Source organism: Lampetra fluviatilis, chromosome 58 (genome assembly GCF_964198595.1).
Source record: "Lampetra fluviatilis chromosome 58, kcLamFluv1.1, whole genome shotgun sequence".
NCBI classification, from domain to species: domain Eukaryota; kingdom Metazoa; phylum Chordata; class Hyperoartia; order Petromyzontiformes; family Petromyzontidae; genus Lampetra; species Lampetra fluviatilis.
Genome location: NC_136332.1, coordinates 3,018,502 through 3,040,443, shown reverse-complemented (window position 1 = coordinate 3,040,443; position 21,942 = coordinate 3,018,502). Strand labels below are relative to the sequence as shown.

Sequence of the window (21,942 nt, the reverse complement as noted above, 5' to 3'; positions counted from 1 at the left end):
CAGCGTGACACTTTTTTACTGATTGGCCGTGTCGGGTGGTGGAGGGTTATGACACGTTTTTAAACAACGCGATCTCACCCAAACACCTTCATTACGAATAATATTGGTCTGCGAAAGCCTGCGACGTGTTAAACGGAGGTTCGTCTTAGCCTGGAGGTGCACCACGCACAGCCCCTGGGCAGTGCCGGCCCTGCAGCAGCATCTGTTGCTATAAAGGGGTCCTGAATTATTTAAAAAAACACGTAAATATTACAACAGGAATGTTTAACTTGCACAGTAAAGCAATTGTATTTTTTCACTCGCTATACAGCCGGATGAAGCGACAATTCGCTAACCCTAAACACCGGGTCGTTTGTAAAAGTTGAAGGCGGTATAGTACTATAGTAATAGAGCAAGTGCAGAATCACTGAACCGGAATTGATAGCTTGAAAGCATTTAGCGCGGGGCCCTTGAAAGTGCGGGACCCGTAGCATTTGTAGCTACTACACATGTAGCAGCTACTACACATGTAGCAGCTACTACACATGTAGCAGCTACTACACATGTAGCAGCTACTACACATGTAGCAGCTACTACACATGTAGCAGCTACTACACATGTAGCAGCTATTATACATGTGTAGTAGCTACTATACATGTAGTAGCTACTACACGTGTAGTAGCTACTACATGTATAGTATCTACTACACATGCAGCAGCTATTACACATGTATGCTGCTAATATACATGTAGCAGCTATTATACATGTGTAGTAGCTACTATACATGTAGTAGCTACTACACGTGTAGTAGCTACTACACGTGTAGTAGCTACTACACGTGGTGTGGTGTAGATACTACACGTGGTGTAGCTACTACACATGTAGCTACTACACGTGATGTAGCTACTACACGTGCAGCTACTACACGTGCAGCTACTACACGTGCAGCTACTACACGTGCAGCTACTGCTACACGTGGTGTAGCAGCTACTACACGTGGTGTAGCTGCTACTACACGTGGTGTAGCTGCTACTACACGTGTAGCTACTACACGTGTAGTAGCAGCTACTACACGTGTAGCTACTACACGTGTAGCTACTACACGTGCAGCTACTACACGTGCAGCTACCACACGTGCAGCTACCACACGTGTAGCTACCACACGTGCAGCTACTACACGTGCAGCTACTACACGTGTAGCTACTACACGTGCAGCTACTACACGTGCAGCTACCACACGTGCAGCTACCACACGTGCAGCTACCACACGTGCAGCTACCACACGTGCAGCTACCACACGTGTAGCTACCACACGTGTAGCTACTACACGTGCAGCTACTACACGTGCAGCTACTACACGTGCAGCTACTACACGTGTAGTAGCTACACGTGTAGCTACTACACGTGCAGCTACTACACGTGCAGCTACTACACGTGCAGCTACTACACGTGCAGCTACTACACGTGCAGCTACCACACGTGCAGCTACCACACGTGCAGCTACCACACGTGCAGCTACCACACGTGCAGCTACCACACGTGTAGCTACTACACGTGTAGCTACTACACGTGCAGCTACTACACGTGTAGTAGCTACACGTGTAGCTACTACACGTGTAGCTACTACACGTGCAGCTACTACACGTGCAGCTACTACACGTGCAGCTACTACACGTGCAGCTACTACACGTGCAGCTACTACACGTGTAGCTACCACACGTGCAGCTACCACACGTGCAGCTACCACACGTGTAGCTACTACACGTGCAGCTACCACACGTGCAGCTACTACACGTGTAGCTACTACACGTGCAGCTGCTACACGTGCAGCTGCTACACGTGTAGTAGCTACACGTGTAGCTACTACACGTGCAGCTACTACACGTGCAGCTACTACACGTGCAGCTACTACACGTGCAGCTACTACACGTGTAGCTACCACACGTGCAGCTACTACACGTGCAGCTACTACACGTGCAGCTACTACACGTGCAGCTACTACACGTGTAGCTACTACACGTGCAGCTACTACACGTGTAGCTACTACACGTGCAGCTACTACACGTGCAGCTACTACACGTGTAGCTACTACACGTGCAGCTACTACACGTGCAGCTACTACACGTGCAGCAGCTACTACACGTGCAGCTACTACACGTGCAGCTACTACACGTGCAGCTACTACACGTGCAGCAGCTACTACACGTGCAGCTACTACACGTGCAGCTACTACACGTGCAGCCACTGCACGTGCAGCAGCTACTACACGTGGTGTAGCAGCCACTACACGTGGTGTAGCAGCCACTACACGTGGTGTAGTAGCTACTACACGTGGTGTAGCAGCCACTACACGTGTAGCAGCTACTACACGTGGTGTAGCCACTACACGTGTAGCTACTTTAGCTACTCGATCATCCGGCACTGACCCTGGGGGTGCGAGATGCCTGATGTTGTTCAGCTCCCTCTGGATCCGTGGGGGATCGTCATGACCATTCGCAGTAGAAGCTCCGACGCGTATTCCAGACGGTCAAACTCTCGCTCTACAAACTGTTTTTTTATTTACACGCTTTTATTTCACTCACTTGGTCTGTTGTATCCTCAAAATAGAAATCTTGTAACTCAATTTGTACATACTTCCCAATGTGATATCGACTGCAAACTTGGTCTAGGTATGTCATACTGATGACAACACGATATTCTATCATAAAAAAATCCAAAACATATTTAAAAACGTTTTACACGCTTTTATTTAACTTACTGTGTGTGTTGTCTATCCAAAAATCTTGTAACTCAATTTCAACCGTATTCCCAATGTCGTATCGACTACAAACTTGGTATAGGTATCTTCTTGGTTCTTTCGGTAAAGTCACGTAGAAGGGAAATAATAAAATAATAAAAACAAAACATAATAAAATAATTCTCACGACGTTTCGGCCACAACGCAAGCAGCCGTCCTCAGGTGAAGACCAGGTCTGTCGGGAAGACAGCGTCTGACTTTACCGAAAGAACCAAGAAGATGAATCCCTGCAGTCACGAAAGCTTTAAATCGAAATTTGGTATAGGCGTGTCATACTGATGACAATACTATATTCTATAATTGAAAATTAAAAACAAAATATTTTTAAACAATCTGTTTTACGGCTCTAATTATCCACTCTCAACTGACGTTGCCTGTAAATCACCACGTGGTCCCTGACGTCACGACAAGCCTCGGGGAGCCACGCCCAGGGGCGGGGGATGTGGAAGGAGGGGGGAGGGGCGATGGGGGAAGGGGGGCAGGGGAAGGGGCAGCTCGGACAGTACATTTCATCAAAGCGTGTTTTTATTAACTCTGGAAGTTCTTAGCGCCAAATCCCAGGTGGTTCCATCTCTCCGCGTGTGAACTCGTGCCGTAGACTTTACTGATTTTTAAATCTTTTATATTAAGTTCACTTGCTTGCTTGCGCGCTTACGACCGTGCAAATCTTTCGGTCGTTTTTTAACCCACTTCCCGTGATCCAATCGAGCTGACATTTTGCACACAGACTCGTTGTGCGTGACAATTTATTTTCGTGAAAATTTTTTTCCAAAATGTTCCACTTTTTAGGAAAATTTTTTTTTCATATTTAATTTAAAATACCAATGTGATAAAATTGAAACTCTTACTCAAGAAAAACTGAAATGAATAATAAAATAAAACCGATGCCACGCATATAAAGGATTTATAGTGAAAACCTTTGTTTTTACGGGGGGTAGCGAGACACGGGCAGAATTTATTTTTAGAAGGTAAATCATCGACAACGCAAATTTATCACGCGGGCAACGTTTAGTTACCACTTCGTTTCGTCAACCCCTACGTGCTCATTAACATTCTTACATGTGTTGTAAGATCGCGAACCAAGGAGGTGCAAGGCTGCAGTAAAGATTAAGAACAACAGAGTTCGAGGTAGTAGAATCAAGATAGAGGGTGCGTCAACAAAATGTTTTTTGTAACATTTCTGAGAATTTGCAACAAAAACCACGAAAAATTTGTCGCCTCCGGGCTCTGGAGACCTCCTGGAGAAGATTCCAGGCCACGCCTTGACAACGATGGCGAACAAGTGGGAGACTCTCTCTTTGACTTTGTGAAGCTATTAACGTTACATTTGTTATCGTGTTACAGCAAGGCCGTTATTATAATATATATTCAAATATGCTAAAAAATGTCCCCCCCCCCCCAATATATTGCAAGAAAATAGTGTATATGATTGTGGTTATGGTTGTACTTTATTAATCTCTAATCTCTGCCATTACATACAATGAAACAAGAAAAAGTAAAAAAGTAAAAAACAGAGCAATGTAATACAATACACTATTAGACATTATTGTAAAAAATAAATAGAAAGTGAATCCTATGTTAGTGAACTTTTAATATTTTAGGCAGGAAATGGCAGGAAATTAGTTTTCAAATTTAGATTTTTTTTCTGGGGGGGGGGGGGCCCAGACCCCCTGAAAGATTTGCTCCCCCCCAATGTTGACTCCATGGCTACGGCCTCGCGTTACAGCGTATTATCCCTTCTTTTCCCATTAAAAACGACAGTCCCATGTATTTTTATTTTATTCTTACTTAACTTTTAGTAATTTTTTACCTACGTGACTTTACCGAAAAAAACCTAAGGATATGAATTCTTGCAGTCACGAAAGCTTCAAATCTGGAATTAAGTCCCATGTAAGTGTTCACATTTTTTTGGAAGCACCCTGTTTAGTTGTAAGTACTCTGACCACATTTGGAACCGACCCACCACTGCCCTCTGGCCCAAGTCCGGACCTTGCCTGGGGGGCACACTACCAGACCTGGAGCTCAACACAGATTCGTCAGAGTGTCTCTGGCCGTCAGATTCGTCAGTGTCTCTGACACGGCCATTATTAGAGAGACAAACCCAGCCCACCAGCCCTTGAAACCTGAAGCCACGAAGTCAAGAGTTGCTCACTCAGTGTCTCTCACAGGGCCACCATGAACCCCTTGGCAGGGGAGATGAAGAGGCGGCTAAAGTACCTTCTGTTAAATCTAAAAACTCACCTTTTGAAACTTGCTTGTACTTAAAAAAATGTTTTTATAGTGTTATTTTTGTATATGTGTTCGGTAGTAATGTACTAGAATGCAATTTTTTTCTATAGAATTTGCTATCGGGGCCGTCCATAAATGACGTCACGCACCTGGGGGGGGTCAGACATTTATGACGATGTGTGACGAGGGGGGGGGGGGGGGGTGAGAAATGTGACGTCATATCAAAATGCGCAACTTTAAATAAATATAGACAACACGTTCTACTTAAATAGACGTTTTAATAAATGTTTTCTCCTACAACATCAGAGTGCAGCGCCACATTAAACACGCACTACAATGACAATAGTTTAAAGCGATTTTAAGAATGTTTTATTTTGGGGGGGGGGGGCAGAGCTTTGTGACGTCATATTTGAGGGGGGGGGGTCTGACTTTTTGTGACGCCGTGTGACGAGGGGAGGGGGGTCAAAAATCGTCCAAAATCGCGTGACGTCATTTATGGACGGTCCCATAATTCTTCTTGTGATTTAGTCTATTAACAATATTTGTTTTTTAAAATTTGTAACAGCACTTTGAATGGGCACCCTTTTTAAATCCTTTATATTAAGTTCACTTGCTTGCTTGCTTGCGCGCTTACGACCGTGCAAATCTTTCAGTCGTTTTTTAACCCACTTCCCGTGATCCAATCGAGCTGACATTTTCCACACAGACTCGTTGTGCGTGACAATTTATTTTCGTGAAATTTTTTTCCAAAATGTTTACACTTTTTAGTAAAAAAAATATATATTGAATTACCAATTGCTTAATGGTGGCAGGCAATCATCTGACCCATAGGTGGCAGCCATCTCAAGCCAGAGGACGAGAGGACTCTAGCCGCCACGCATATAAAGGATTTATAGTGAAAAACTTTGTTTTTACGGGTTAATTTTTTCACGAAATAGTGCTACACAATTCAAGTTCTCCATTGATTCCGGCAATGTTTAAATGGACGCGTGTGGAGTTTGTCTTTAAAATCTGTAACAGCACTTTGAATGGGCACCCTGTTTGACGAAATAGTACTACACATTTCGATTTAAAGCTTTCGTGACTGCAGGGATTCATCTTCTTGGTTCTTTCGGTAAAGTTACGTAGAAAAATAAAAAGAAAAAAAACATAATACAATTTTTATTTTATTATGTTTTATTTTTAGTATTTATTATTTATTTTTTATTATTTTATTATTTCCCTTCTACGTGACTTTACCGAAAGAACCAAGAAGATAGTGCTACACAATGAAAGTTCTCCATTGATTCCGGCGATGTTTTAATGGGCGCGTGTGGAGTCTGTCGGTGTCTGCCGGGCCAACGTGGAGACGCGCCACGTCCCAGAGACGCGGGGGTGAGACCGGGATGGAGTCTCGTTCGCGAGTGCGACTCCGGGCGGAATGACTCTGGCGGAGAGGAGGAGGAGAGGGATGATTGCTACGGAAGGTCCCGTTACCTGGCGATGCAGAAATGGAATTCTTAAACAAAAAAAATAAAGCCTCCAGCCGCGTTGCGGGACGTGGCTTGTCCAGAATAAAGAGCGCAACAAAAACCTTACAACAACAATAACAACAACATTACAACAACGTAAAAGCAGCATAACAACAACCTTACAACAACAATAACAACAACATTACAACAACGCAACAACAACATTACAACAACGCAACAACAACGCAACAACAACATTACAACAACGCAACAACAACATTACAACAACATTACAACAACGCAACAACAACATTACAACAACGCAACAACAACATTACAACAACGCAACAACAACATTACAACAACGCAACAACAACATTACAACAACGCAACAACAACATTACAACAACGCAACAACAACGCAACAACAACATTACAACAACGCAACAACAACATTACAACAACATTACAACAACGCAACAACAACATTACAACAACGCAACAACAACATTACAACAACGCAACAACAACATTACAACAACGCAACAACAACATTACAACAACGCAACAACAACATTACAACAACGCAACAACAACATTACAACAACGCAACAACAACATTACAACAACGCAACAACAACATTACAACAACGCAACAACAACATTACAACAACGCAACAACAACATTACAACAACGCAACAACAACATTACAACAACGCAACAACAACATTACAACAACGCAACAACAACATTACAACAACGCAACAACAACATTACAACAACGCAACAACAACGCATATCGACGCAATGCACCCTTCCCCCTCCCTACGACCCACAGGCACAACCAAGAAGGAGGAGGTGGTGGTGTAGAGACATCGTCACAGAGACATCGTCACAGACACGACCAAGAAGGAGGAGGAGGTGGAGGTGGTGGAGGTGTAGAGACGTCGTCACAGCGACCCAACTCCACTACCGCCGTCGCTCCCTCCAACGCGGTTGTCCGCCTCGCCCGGCCCTGGATGTGACTTTGTGAGAAGTCGTGGCCCTGCCGCGACACCGAGGGCCCCAGCCATGTGACCTTGTGAGGAGTTGTGGCCCTGCCGCGACACCGAGGGCCCTCGCCATGTGACCTTGTGAGAAGTCGTGGCCCTGCCGCGACACTGAGGGCCCTCGCCATGTGACCTTGTGAGGAGTTGTGGCCCTGCCGCGACACCGAGGGCCCTCGCCATGTGACTTTGTGAGAAGTCGTGGCCCTGCCTCGACACTGAGGGCCCTCGCCATGTGACCTTGTGAGGAGTCGTGGCCCTGCCGCGACACCGAGGGCCCTCGCCATGTAACCTTGTGAGGAGTCGTGGCCCTGCCTCGACACCGAGGGCCCTGGTCATGTGACTTTGTGAGAAGTCGTGGCCCTGCCGCGACACCGAGGGCCCCAGCCATGTGACTTTGTGAGAAGTCGTGGCCCTGCCGCGACACCGAGGGCCCCAGCCATGTGACTTTGTGAGAAGTCGTGGCCCTGCCGCGACACCGAGGGCCCCAGCCATGTGACCTTGTGAGAAGTCGTGGCCCTGCCTCGACACCGAGGGCCCTCGCCATGTGACCTTGTGAGAAGTCGTGGCCCTGCCGCGACACCGAGGGCCCTCGCCATGTGACCTTGTGAGAAGTCGTGGCCCTGCCTCGACACCGAGGGCCCTCGCCATGTGACCTTGTGAGGAGTCGTGGCCCTGCCTCGACACCGAGGGCCCCAGCCATGTGACCTTGTGAGAAGTCGTGGCCCTGCCGCGACACCGAGGGCCCCAGCCATGTGACTTTGTGAGAAGTCGTGGCCCTGCCGCGACACCGAGGGCCCCAGCCATGTGACTTTGTGAGAAGTCGTGGCCCTGCCGCGACACCGAGGGCCCCAGCCATGTGACCTTGTGAGGAGTCGTGGCCCTGCCTCGACACCGAGGGCCCTCGCCATGTGACCTTGTGAGGAGTTGTGGCCCAGCCTCGACACCGAGGGCCCTCGCCATGTGACCTTGTGAGGAGTCGTGGCCCTGCCGCGACACCGAGGGCCCTCGCCATGTGACCTTGTGAGGAGTTGTGGCCCAGCCTCGACACCGAGGGCCCTCGCCATGTGACCTTGTGAGGAGTCGTGGCCCTGCCTCGACACCGAGGGCCCTCGCCATGTGACCTTGTGAGGAGTCGTGGCCCTGCCGCGACACCGAGGACCCTAGCCATGGAGTCAACATTGGGGGGGGGGCAAATCTTCCAGGGGGTCCCACCCCCCCAGAAAAAAAATCTAAAATTTAAAACTCATTTCCTGCCTAAAATATATATTTTTTAAATTTCACCAACACATGGGATGGACTTTTTATTTTATTTTTTACAACAATGTCTAATAGCGTATTGTATTACATGGCTCTGTTTTTTACTTTTTTACCTTTTCTTGTGTCATCGTATGTAATGGCAGAGATTAGGGATGAATAAATTACAACCATAACCATAATCATATGAACAGAAATATGTTTTATATCGATAAATTGGGGGGGGGGGACATTTTGAGCATATTTATTATAATTACGGCCTTGAAGAAGGGGGAGGAGCTACAAAGGGGCCGTCCATAAATGACGTCACGCGATTTTGAACGATTTTTGACTCCCCCCCCCGTCACACGGCGTCACAAAAAGTCAGACCCCCCCCCCTCAAATATGACGTCACAAAGCTCTGCCGCCCCCTCCCCAAAAATAAAACATGCTTCAAATCGCTTTAGACTATTGTCATTGTAGTGCGTATTTAATGTGGCGCTGCACTCTGATGTTGTAGGGGAAAACATTTATCAAAAAGTCTATTTATTAAGTAGAACGTGTTGTCCATATTTATTTAAAGTTGCGCATTTTGATGTGACGTCACATTTCTCACCCCCCCTCTCGTCACACATCGTCACAAAAGTCTGACCCCCCCCCCTAGGTGCGTGACGTCATTTAAGGACGGCCCCTAACGTGCTTCACCGCGCGTTAGGTGTGGGCGCCACAGTGGCTATGAGAGGTTAACTACCTCGCCTGGTGTACAGGAGGTCTTGGGTCCGATCCCGACCCTGACGACGCCTGCTGTATATTTGGAGTTTGCGTGTCTCTCTCTCATCATCATCACGGTGGCTATGAGATGTTAACTACCTCGCCCGGTGTGCAGGAGGTCGTGGGTCCGATCCCGACCCTGACTATGCCTGCTGCTGTATATTTGGAGTTTGCGTGTCTCTTTCTCTCCCCGTGGCCGCGTGGATTTTCCCCGGCTCCTCCTCTGGGTTTCCCCCTCGACGTTTAGAATCAACGTCACGCGATTCGAGTATTTGCCAGCGGCTATAAATGTCCACACGATGCTGATAAGGCCACTCCCGTTGAGTTGTCATTTGTGGCCAGGTCGCTTCTGAAAAAGAAAGAGTTACATAGCTAAGTGGTGAAATTAAAACATAGTTTAAAACGTCAATTGCGGGTGTTACAATCGCAGCAATAACCAGGGCGGGCTGCTGGATTTGAACCGCGAACCTCATGTCTGATGGTCACTGCAGTGGATAGATTTTACTGGTAGGAACCTCCTGGTTACACCAGCCCACAGGGGATTATTGTGTCCGTCCGTCCGTCGTGCATCCAAAAATGGGAGGGGTGGGGCTGGGTGGAGAGGGGAGGGTGGGGAGGGGCTGGGTGGGAAGGGTGGGGAGGGGCTGGGTGGGGAGGGGCTGGGTGGGGAGGGGCTGGGTGGGGAGGGTGGGGCTGGGTGGGGGGGCTGGTCACCCCGTGGTGCCCTTATAAAACTCAACGTTTAACCTACTCACGCCGGCTTGTGCCCGCCCTCACAGTCGGGCATATTTGCGGAATACACCACGCCGCCGTTGACCCTGGCCATTGACCGAGCAACCCAACGTTCCTACCAGCTCCCTCCGTAGGAATGTGTTATAGAAATGATAAATCTAGAGTATTTGGCGTTGAACCGCAAACCTCATGTCTGATGGTCACCGCAGTGGAAAGATTTTATAGAAATTATAAATCTCGAGTATTTGGCTGCTATCCAATTTCCACGTGGCGAGCCACTTCATCGAGCGAACATTTGCTTCTGAAAGAGCTACGGAGCCCAATGGGACATTACCTGGTAAAATAAAATATAAAGTTACTCGTTTTCACTGTGTAACAAAAACATATATTTTTTTGTTCCTGGGTAGTAACTAGTAAGTGTTATTTCGTAATTGCTTATGCCTCAAACGTCCAGAAAACGGCGATTATTCCCCACAAATTCTAGATTTGAAGCTTTCGTGACTGCAAGGATTCATACTCTTACCTACGTGACTTTACCGAAAAAAAATCCCACAAACTTTGCTTTTGTGACCATGACAGTGATAGTTTGAAATTGACCTATTTTTAAATCCTTTATATTAAGTTCACTTGCTTGCTTGCTTACGACCGTGCAGATCTTTCGGTCGTTTTTTAACCCACTTCCCGTGATCCAATCGAGCTGACATTTTGCACACAGACTCGTTGTGCGTGACAATTTATTTTCGTGAATTTTTTTCCCCTAAATTTTCCACTTTTTAGGAAAAATTTGTTTTCATATTTAATTTAAAATACCAATGTGATAAAAATGAAACTCTTACTCAAGAAAAACAGAAATGAATAATAAAATAAAATAAAACCGATGCCACGCATATAAAGGATTTATAGTGAAAACCTTTGTTTTTACGGGTTAATTTTTTTTAATGAGAAAACGCGGTGTGCATTTGTGCCATTCCTTCACGTAAAGTCCCGGTCACAAAAGCAAAGTTTGTGGGGGGATAACAATAGCCACTTTCTATACTTTTGAGGCATAAGCAATTAGGAAATACCACTTACTACCCAGACACAAAAATCGTGTTACATAGCGAATTATCCACACGCATTCAATAACACCACGTGTGTGCGCGTGTGTGTGTGTATCGTCTGGCCTTCATAGGTGCTCGCTAACAGCACTTGCTCCTTACATTCTGTTAAGGCTATGCGGGGGACCTTTGTCTTTTGTATAATCTGTGCAGGGGTCAGGTGGCCTCGAGGTGCACCGAGCCTGGCACGGGCTCCGCGGTGATGTCACCGGCACGCAGAGATGAATGGGCGTGACTTGCAGCTCGTACCTGGAGCGGCCAGGTGAGTGTGTGGGCAGACACGTGAGAGGAGCGGAGAGACAGGTACGTGTTGTTGTTCGTGTGTGTGTATTAGTGTGTGTGTTAGTGTGTGTCTGTGCGTGTGTGTCTGTGCGTGTGTCTGTGTGTTAGTGTGTGTGTACGTGTTAGTGTGTGCGTGTTAGTGTGCGTGTGTGTTAGTGTGTGTGTACGTGTTAGTGTGTGTGTGTGTGTGTGGGTACGTATTAGTGTGTGTGTGTCTGTGTGTGTGGGTACGTGTTAGTGTGTGTGTCTGTGTGTGTGTGTGTTATTGTGTACGTGTTAGTGTGCATGTTAGTGTATGTGTGTTAGTGCGTGTGTCTGTGTGTGTGGGTGGGTACGTGTTAGTGTGTGGGTGTGTGTTAGTGTGTGTGTACGTGTTAGTGTGTGTGTGGGTACGTGTTAGTGTGCGTGTCTGTGTGTGTGTGTTAGTGTGTGTGTCTGTGTGTGTGTTAGTGTGTGTGTGTTTGTGTGTGTGTGTACGTGTTAGTGTGCGTGTTGGTATGTGTTAGTGTGTGGGTACGTGTTAGTGTGCGTGTGTGTGTGTTAGTGTGCGTGTGTGTACTGTTAGTGTGTGTGTGTGTGTTAGTGTACGTGTTAGTGTGTGTGTGTTAGTGTGTGTATGTGCGTGTTAGTGTGTGGGTGTTAGTGTGCGTGTGTGTCTGTGTGTGTGTGTACGTGTTAGTGTGTGTGTCTGTGTGTGTGTGTTAGTGTGTGTGTTAGTGTGTGTGTGTGGGTATGTGTGATTGTGTGCGTGTTAGTGTGCGTGTGTGTCTGTGTGTGTGCGTGTTAGTGTGCGTGTGGGTATATGTGTGGGTACGTGTTAGTGTGCGTGTTAGTGTGCGTGTGTGTACGTGTTAGTGTGTGTGTGGGTATCTGTGTTAGTATGCGTGTGTGCGTGTGCGTGTTAGTGTGTGTGTGTCTGTGTGTGTGGGTACGTGTTAGTGTGTGTGTGTACGTGTTAGTGTGGGTACGTGTTAGTGTGGGTACGTGTTAGTGTGGGTACGTGTTAGTGTGTGTGTACTGTTAGTGTGTGTGTGTATGTGTGTGTGTGTACGTGTTAGTGTGTGTGTACTGTTAGTGTGTGTGTGTATGTGTGTGTGTACGTGTTAGTGTGTGTGTGTGGGTACGTGTTAGTGTGTGTGTGTCTGTGTGTGTGGGTACGTGTTAGTGTGTGTGGGTGTGTGTGCGTGTATGTGTGGGTATCTGTGTGTGTATCTGTGTGCGTGTGTGCGTATGTGTGTGTGCGTGTGTATCTGTGTGTGTGGGTATGTGTGTGTATCTGTGTACGTGTGTGGGTATGTGTGTGTGCGTGTGTATCTGTGTGTGTGGGTATGTGTGGGTATCTGTGTGCGTGTGTGGGTATGTGTGTGTGCTTGTGTGGGTATGTGTGTGTGCTTGTGTGGGTATGTGTGTGTGGGGGTATCTGTGTGTGTGTGAGTATGTGTGTGTGTGCGGGTGTGTGTTTGTGTGTGTGGGTATCTGTGTGTGTGGTGGGGAGCGGTAGTGCTGTGGTCAGCACACTACACTACGATTCCCGCTCATGGCCAACGATTATCTGAACCGGTCCTGGGCCTCCCCTAGGTCGACTCAGCCTCAAACGAGTACCTGGTTCTGTGTAGTAAACATCGCCACTGGGGAGACAAAGGCGGTCGAGCGTGGTGCTGGCCACCGACCCCCTCATGTACCGTTCTGGCCTTCATAGGTGCTGCTCGCTAACAGCACTTGCCCCATCAGTCTGTTAAGGCTAGACGGGGGATCTTTGTCTTTTGTGTGTGGTTAGACACGTGAGAATAGTGGGATGTGAGCTTATGTGTGAGTGTGTGGGTGGGTAAGTGTGTGTGTGTATATCGGTGTATGTGTGTGAGTGGGTAAGTGTGTGTGTGTGTATATCGGTGTATGTGTGTGAGTGGGTAAGTGTGTGTGTGTCGGTGTATGTGTGTGAGTGGGTAAGTGTATGTGTGTTGTGTATATCGGTGTATGTGTGTGAGTGGGTAAGTGTGTGTGTGTGTATATCGGTGTATGTGTGTGAGTGGGTAAGTGTGTGTGTGTGTATATCGGTGTATGTGTGTGAGTGGGTAAGTGTGTGTGTGTGTATATCGGTGTATGTGTGTGAGTGGGTAAGTGTCTATGTGTTGTGCATAACGGTGTATGTGTGTGAGTGGGTGTGTGTGTGTTGTGTATATCGGTGTATGTGTGTTAGTGTGCATGTGTGTGCGGTGTGTGTACAGTATATGTGTGGGTGTGTGTGTCTGTGTGTTAGATAATGTCTACGTGTAGGTATGTGCGTGGGAGTGGTGGTGCAACGGTTAGCGCTGCGCTGCGAACCCGGCGACCCGAGTTCGATTCCCGCTCACGGCCAGGGGAGGCTGAGCCTCCCCTAGGTCGACTCAGCCTTAAACGAGTAAACATCGCACCACAGGGGAGACAAAGGCGGCCGGGCGTGGTGCCGGCCACCCACCCACCCCCTCGTGTGCCGTGCCGGCCTTCATAGGTGCTGCTGCTACTCGCTACGTGGGGGAACTTTGACTCATCTCAGTCAGCCTACAACACCTGGGTCTGCCCTGTGACCTTGCCAGCAACGAGACTTCTTGAGCCCTTCCTGGCGTGGCAGCCTCAACATGCACCCAGCCTGGCACGCGCGTGCGCTACGGCCCAGTGGACGTGCCCACCTTGCACCCACGCTGGGCCCAATGCTGCAGCAATGTTGGGTCCACGTTGGGTTGACGGCGGGCCGACGTTAGGACAACGTTGGGTGAACGTCGGGCCAATGTTGCCACGGTCCATTCTGAACCAGTGCGTGCTGTAACTCTGTCAGCAGCAGCGGGGGGCTTTGAAGGAGCTGCCGACCAATGGGGAAGGAGGAGGAGCTGTGGAGAGCCGTGCAGGGCGGGGACGCGGCGAGCCTCAGACGCCTCCTGCTGAAACACCCGGAGGCCAAGAGCCGTGAGTAGAGCCAGAGGGCCAGAGAGAGAGAGACTTTTAAACATACTCGTAGGCTTAGCGTTTTTTCGGTAAAGTCACGTAGGTAAAAAATTAACCCGTAAAAACAAAGTTTTTCACTATAAATCCTTTATATGCGTGGCATCGGTTTTATTTTATTATTCATTTCTGTTTTTCTTGAGTAAGAGTTTCATTTTTATCACATTGGTATTTTAAATTAAATATGAAAAAATAAATGTTCCTAAAAAGTGGAAAATTTTGGAAAAAAATTTCACGAACATTAATTGTCACGCACAACGAGTCTGTGTGCAAAATGTCAGCTCGATTGGATCACGGGAAGTGGGTTAAAAAACGACCGAAATATTTGCACGGTCGGTAGCGTGCAAGCAAGCAAGCAAGTGAACTTAATATAAAGGATTTAAAAAATAAAATTAAAATTAATAAAAGTAATAATAGAAATAAAATAATAAATCACGACGTTTCGGAGGCAACGCAAGTCTCCGTCATCAGGTGGGACCGTCACAGCTAGATTTACTGCATCAAGTGAGGCAGAGATTCCAAGATGCAAGTTCTTAAATACAAGTTAAGGGGGAGGAGGGGGGGAGGGGCTTATCTGAATGTGGTAGCCAATGAATGGAACGTATTGGGAGGAGGGGGCGGGGCTAAAAGAGAACAAAAGGTGCACATGGACCTGTTGGTGCACATGCTAGAAGAGAGCGACAATGCCCATGTTGTTGTTTTTACCCAGTGTTGGCTGACAATCAAATACTAAAAAAGGAGAGTGCTGTTAAACGCTGGGGATGTCAACACTCGGTAAAGTACTTCTATCGCTCTTGACTTGAAGCTTTCGTGTCTCCGGGAATCCATTCTCTTTGGGTCTCTCGGTAAAGTCACGTGGGTAGAAAACTAATAGATCAGCAACAACAACATGGGTGCCGTCCACGCCGATACAGAGAGGGGCCTTTTACGGCCCCCCAGCGTCCGGAGAAGACGCGGGGCGCATCACCGGCACGTGAGGGGTCCGCGTGCTCCAGTCGGAGCCGTGCCTCGAGCAGCCCTTGAACACTGGCAGCACCACAGAGCAGACGTCAGTGTCGCCTTGCAGCATCTCTTTCCTCGTCTTGTACACCGCCATGTTCGCTTTGGGCGCAGACGAAGTTGGTGAGATCATGGCGCTTGTTAGCCAGAGACTTTTGACTTTTAAACAACTTTTATTGCCGCCAGCAGCAAAAGCACCGGAGGCGATTCCAATATGAAAAACAGTCAGCAGCAAACGAAAGAGAACAAACGTTACATATCGTTACAAATCTACGTGCTGTGGTGCTGAAAGCACCGCACACAACACAAAAGAAAAAAGTCACGTGGTTGTGGTGTCATCGCGCACGCCACGGTGACGGGCGAGCGTTTCAGAAAGTGAACACGAGGGTGCCGTCCACGCTGGTGCAAAGGGCCTTTCCGGCTCCCCAGCGTTCGAAGAATACGTGCACATCACCGACGTGTGTGTGGTACGTGGCGTGCTCCAGCCGGAGAGCGAGAGAGAGAGCGAGAGGGGGGGGACATTAAGGAAAGCATTTAAAACAAAAAAAACTAAATGATGAACGAAGCAAAGTGCCGACTACACCGAGCATCTTCTTGTTTCCTCTGATCGTAAAAAAAGAGAGAGAGTGAGAGAGAGAGAGAACGCGAGAGAGAGCACGAGAGAGAAAGTGAGAGAAAGTGAGCGAGAGAGCGGAACCACGCTGGGCCTGGCTGTTGGAACGGGACCTACTTTGTGGTTATTGGCAGAGATGGGCAACATCTAAATAATAATACAGCCGTAATAGCATCGTCATAGTTGTGGTATGTTTGGTGTTCGTGCCGCTGTTGTTATAAATCATAGCTCAAATGTATAATTGCACATCCCATCCTAGGATCCCCAATTGTGCAATGCATGAAAAGCAGTGACGTAAAGAACAGGGAAGGCCACTTTAAAGAGATGACTTTCGAGAGATGGGTTTAAAGAGATGGGTTTAAAGAGATGCCTTTAAAGAAATTATTTAAAAGAGATGGGTTTAAAGAGATTACTTTAAACAGTTGGTTTTAAAGAGATGGGTTTAAAGAGATAACTTTAAAGAGATATGTTAAAGACATGGGTTTAAAGAGATGACTTTAAAGAGTTGATTTAAAATACATGGGTTTTACAGAGATGACTTTAAAGAGATTACTTTATAGAGATGACTTTAAAGAGATATGTTTAAATAAATGGGGTTAAAGAGATGACTTTATAGACATGACTTTAAAGAAATGGGTTTAAAGAGATGGGTTAAAATAGATGACTTTATAGAGATAAACTTTATAGAGATGACTTTAAAGAGATGGGTTTTCAAGGCAGAGACAGGTTATGGAGTGGCAGGCTGTCCCACAGGAAGGCTTGTATGGTGCTAAACATACTCCGATGTCGCGATGTACATTCCAAAACGAGAACATCATTTGCGGTGTACATGATGTTTTGTACATTATTTTGAAAAGATAACAACTTAAGCTGTTCTAAAATAACTACGTTTTATTGTTATTGTTGTGTTTAGTGTGTTGTCCTTCTCCCACTCCGATTATCACGGTTGGCTACGTACAGTGCGAAAGAAGTTAAAAATACATGCAAGCTACTATATACTACACACTACACTATCATACACGACACTACTATACAATACACTACACGATACATTCCACTACTACACTATTATACACTACACTATACACTACAATACATTATACACTACTATACATTCCACTACTACACTATACACTACTATACACTACACTATACACTACACTATTCACTACACTATACACTTATATATACTACACTACACTATATACTACACTACACTATAGTGTATACACTATACACTACACTATATACTACACTATACACTACACTATACACTACACTATACACTACGCCGTTATTAGGAAGCCACTGGAGCTATGCACTTGTAAATCATAATTTATTTAGAGCTGCGTTTTGTGTTTAGTTTCGTATCCACACCTCCAAATACCACGTTTGGTGAGATGTTAACTACCTCGCCTGGTATACAGGAGGTCGTAGACTACCAATGTCTGCAGCCAGGATCAACCGATGACAATCCTATTACCTGCAGATGTTTAACAGATGAGATGCGTTGCATCGTTAACTCATCCTGCTTGATAATTAATACTTCTCTTGTCCGTATGCATCTGTGCAGATAGGTTTTTTGTGCGGTTAAGCCATAGTCCCCACATACCGCTCGTATCAATGTGGATAAGAGGAGCGGCCACCCACAACTCTGTAGAGTGACATCGGTATTAACGCTTGTTACAATGTGAACAGCGCATTGAAAACGCGTTCTATTTCCTGTACCGTTTACAAAGTGTGTTCACAAATCCACACTGAGAAACACGATGATTGACAGAAGGGTGTAAATATATTTTTTCTATAGTACATTTAAATAGAGGTACTGCAGGTAAGTAGTTTTAAAGGCATAGTTTAACAAGACAACACTTGCCACCATCCTTCAAACCGATTGGTGAAAAAGAGCAAAATTTTGTTGACATTATAATATAATGTTTATATTATAATATGTTTATACTGGTAGGAACCCACTGGTTCCACCAGCCCACAGGTGATTATTGTGTCCGTCCGTCGTGCAGGGAGGGGCTGGGTGGGGAGGGAGGGGCTGGGTGGGGAGGGTGGGGAGGGGCTGGGTAGAGAGGGTGGGGCTGGGTGGGGAGGGTGGGGTGGGGCTGGGTGGGGGGTGGGAGGGGTGGGGCTGGGTGGGGAGGGGCTGGTCACCCCGTGGTGCCCTTAAAAAACTCAACGTTTAACCTACTCACGCCGGCTTGTGCCCGCCCTCACAGTCGGCCATATTTGCGGAATACACCACGCCGCCGTTGACCCTGCAGGCCATTGACCGAGCAACCCAACGTTCCTACCAGCTCCCTCCGCAGGAGGAATGTGTTCATGTCATGTTTATGCGAGAGCCGGGGGGCTTATGGGACCCCGGGGTCCCGCCACGAGGTTTAGTTGTTCGAGCGAGAAATAACCTGCGACCTTCTGGGTCTCATCGGGCAGAGTTTGGCAAGCGAATTCCTCGCCGGGTCAGCCGGACTTTACGAAGACTGCGGTAACACCCCCCCCCCCAATCGGTATTGCCAGACTGTGGTCGGTGGCGTCGTCGTTGTCGTCGATTTTCGGAGTTGCCTCTGATCCAGCGACGGTGGAGGCAGCAGCGATGGTTTGGTGGAGAGCTACGAGGACAAAGATGCCCCCCCCCGCCCCCGTGTAGCCTGGAACAGGCTTTCATCTTCTTGGTTCTTTCGGTAAAGTCACGTAGAAGGGAAATACTAAAAGAATAAAAATAAAACTTAATAAAATACAATGCTCACGACGTTTCGGCCACAACGCAAGCAGCCGTCCTCAGGTGAAGAACAGGTCTGTCGGAAAGACAGACAGACGCTGTCGGAAAGACGGCTGCTTGCGTTGTGGCCGAAACGTCGTGAGAATTGTATTTTATTATGTTATATTTTTATATAAGACAGCGTCTGTCTTTCCGACAGATCTGTTCTTCATCTGAGGACGGCTGCTTGCGTTGTGGCCGAAACGTCGTGAGAATTGTATTTTATTATGTTTTATTTTTATTATTTTACATGACTTTACCGAAAGAACCAAGAAGATGAATCCCTGCAGTCACGAAAGCTTTACATCGAAACTGGAACAGGCTGTTGGGGCAAGTGCTGTTAGCGAGCAGCACCTATGAAGGTCGGAACGGCACACGAGAGGGTGGGTGGCCAGAACCACGCCCGGCCGCCTTTGTCTTCCCAGTGGCGATGTTTGCCACACAGCGCACCAGGTACTCATTTGCGGCTGAGCCGACCTAGGGGAGGCCCACGACCGGGAATCGCACTCGGGTAGCTGGGTTCATTGCGGAGCGGCGCTAACCACTAACACACAGACACACACACAGACACACACAGAGACACACACACAGACACACACACACAGACACACACACACAGAGACTCACATACACAGACCCACACACACAGACACACACAGGGAGACACACACAGACACACACACACAGACACACACACAGACACACACACAGACACACACACAGACACACACACACAGACACACACATACAGACACACACACACAGAGACTCACATACACAGACCCACACACACAGACACACACAGAGAGACACACACAGACACACACACAGACACACACACAGACACACACACAGACACACACATACATACAGACACACACACACAGAGACTCACACACACAGACCCACACACACAGACACACAGAAAGACACACACAGACACAAACACACAGACACACCGACAGACACACACAGACACACACACACAAAAACACACACAGACAAACACACAAGTACTGGGTAACAACTTGGTGTTTGTTGCTAGTGTCTGGCGGCGTGCTGTGGGTAACACACAGACACACACACAGACACACACATAGACACACACACAGACACACACACAAAGACACAGACACACACACAAAGACACAGACACACAGACACACACACACGCATACACACACACACACAGACACACACACAAAGACACACACACAGACACACACACAAAGACACACACAGACACACACACACAGACAAGTACTGGGTAATAACTTGGTGTTTGTTGCTAGTGTCTGGCGGCGTGCTGTGGGTAACACGCAGACACACACATAGACACACACACACAGACACACACACACAGACACACACACACACAGACAAGTACTGGGTAACAACTTGGTGTTTGTTGCTAGTGTCTGGCAGCGTGCTGTGGATAACAAGCCCCTGCATGCAATGGGTATGGAGAGCGGTGGCCCGCTCGTTAGCGCACCGTACGTACGTTGGAACTTCTTTCGCACCGTACGTACAGTGAGAGAAAAAAGTATTTGATCCCCTGCTGATTTTGAACGTTTGCCCACTGACAAAGAAATGATCAGTCTATAATTTTAATGGTAGGTTTATTAGAACAGTGATAGACAGAATAACAACAACAAAATCCAGAAAAACGCGTGTCAAAAATGTTATCGATTGATTTGCATTTTAATGAGGGAAATAAGTATTTGACCCCCTCTGCAAAACATGTCAGTGGGCAAACGTACAAAATCAGCAGGGGATCAAATACTTTATTCCCTCACTGTACGTTGGAACTTCTTTTGCACCGTACGTAGCCAACCGTGATCATCGGAGGTGCGTTGCGCCAGGGACCTGGCGACCCGGGTTCGATTCCCGCCCCATGGCGAACGTCGCTGACGATCATCAGAACCGAGGTCCTGGGCCTCCCCTAGGTCGACTCAGCCTGAAATGAGTACCTGGTGCGGTGTGTAAACATCGCCATTGGGGAGACAAAGGCGGTCGGGGGTGGTGCTGGCCACCCGCCCCCTCGTGTGCCGTGCCGGCCTTCATAGGTGCTCGCTAACAGCACTTGCCCCTACAATTTGTTAAGGCTATACGGGGGTCTTTGTGTATGTGTGTGTATGTGTGTGTGTGTATGTGTGTGTGTCTATGTGTGTGTGTCTATGTCTGTGTGTGTATGTGTGTATGTATGTGTGTGTATGTGTGTATGTATGTGTGTGTATGTATGTGTGCGTATGTGTGTATGTGTGTCTGTGTGTGTGTATGTGTGTGTGTGTGTATGTCTGTGCGTATGTGTGTATGTGTGTATGTGTGTGTGTATGTATGTGTATGTGTGTATGTGTGTGTATGTATGTGTATGTGTGTATGTGTGTGTATGTATGTGTGTGTATGTGTGTGTCTCTGTGTGTGTGTCTGTGTGTCTGTGTGTGTATGTGTGTGTATGTGTGTGTGTATGTATGTGTGTCTGTGTGTATGTGTGTCTGTGTATGTGTGGGTGTGTATATGTGTGTCTGTGTGTGTATGTGTGTATGTTTGTGTGTATGTGTGTATGTATGTGTGTGTGTATGTGTGTGTATGTGTGTGTGTCTGTATGTGTGTGTGTGTGTATGTGTGTGTGTGTATGTGTGTGTATGTGTGTGTGTGTGTATGTGTGTGTATGTATGTGTGTGTGTGTGTATGTGTGTGTGTCTGTATGTGTATGTGTGTGTGTGTATGTGTGTGTATGTGTGTGTATGTGTGTGTGTGTATGTGTGTGTGTATGTGTGTGTGTATGTGTATGTGTGTGTATGTGTGTGTATGTATGTGTGTGTGTCTGTGTGTGTGTGTGTGTTTGTGACAAGCCAGGCAAGGTGAGACCACATCATTCACTTGCAGCCTCAGGACCTGGGGGGGAGGAGGAGGTGCAAGAGAGTTCCAGCGAGCGAGCAGTGGCTCATGGCTCGGGGTTTGACAGC

The 21,942-nt window shown here is 47.2% G+C and overlaps 2 protein-coding genes across 2 annotated transcripts in view; both read left to right on the top strand.

Moving 5' to 3' along the window:
* The window catches only part of TBC1D24 (TBC1 domain family member 24), a 525,632-nt gene that overhangs the window by 95,807 nt on the left and 407,883 nt on the right, over window positions 1-21,942 (top strand). The window lies entirely within an intron of this gene.
* The window catches only part of LOC144950518 (uncharacterized), a 63,753-nt gene continuing 57,502 nt past the window's right edge, over window positions 15,692-21,942 (top strand). The window contains exon 1 of the mRNA XM_078880656.1: window positions 15,692-15,719. Within this exon, the coding sequence (XP_078736782.1) occupies window positions 15,692-15,719 (28 nt within the window). The remainder of the gene's footprint in view (window positions 15,720-21,942) is intronic.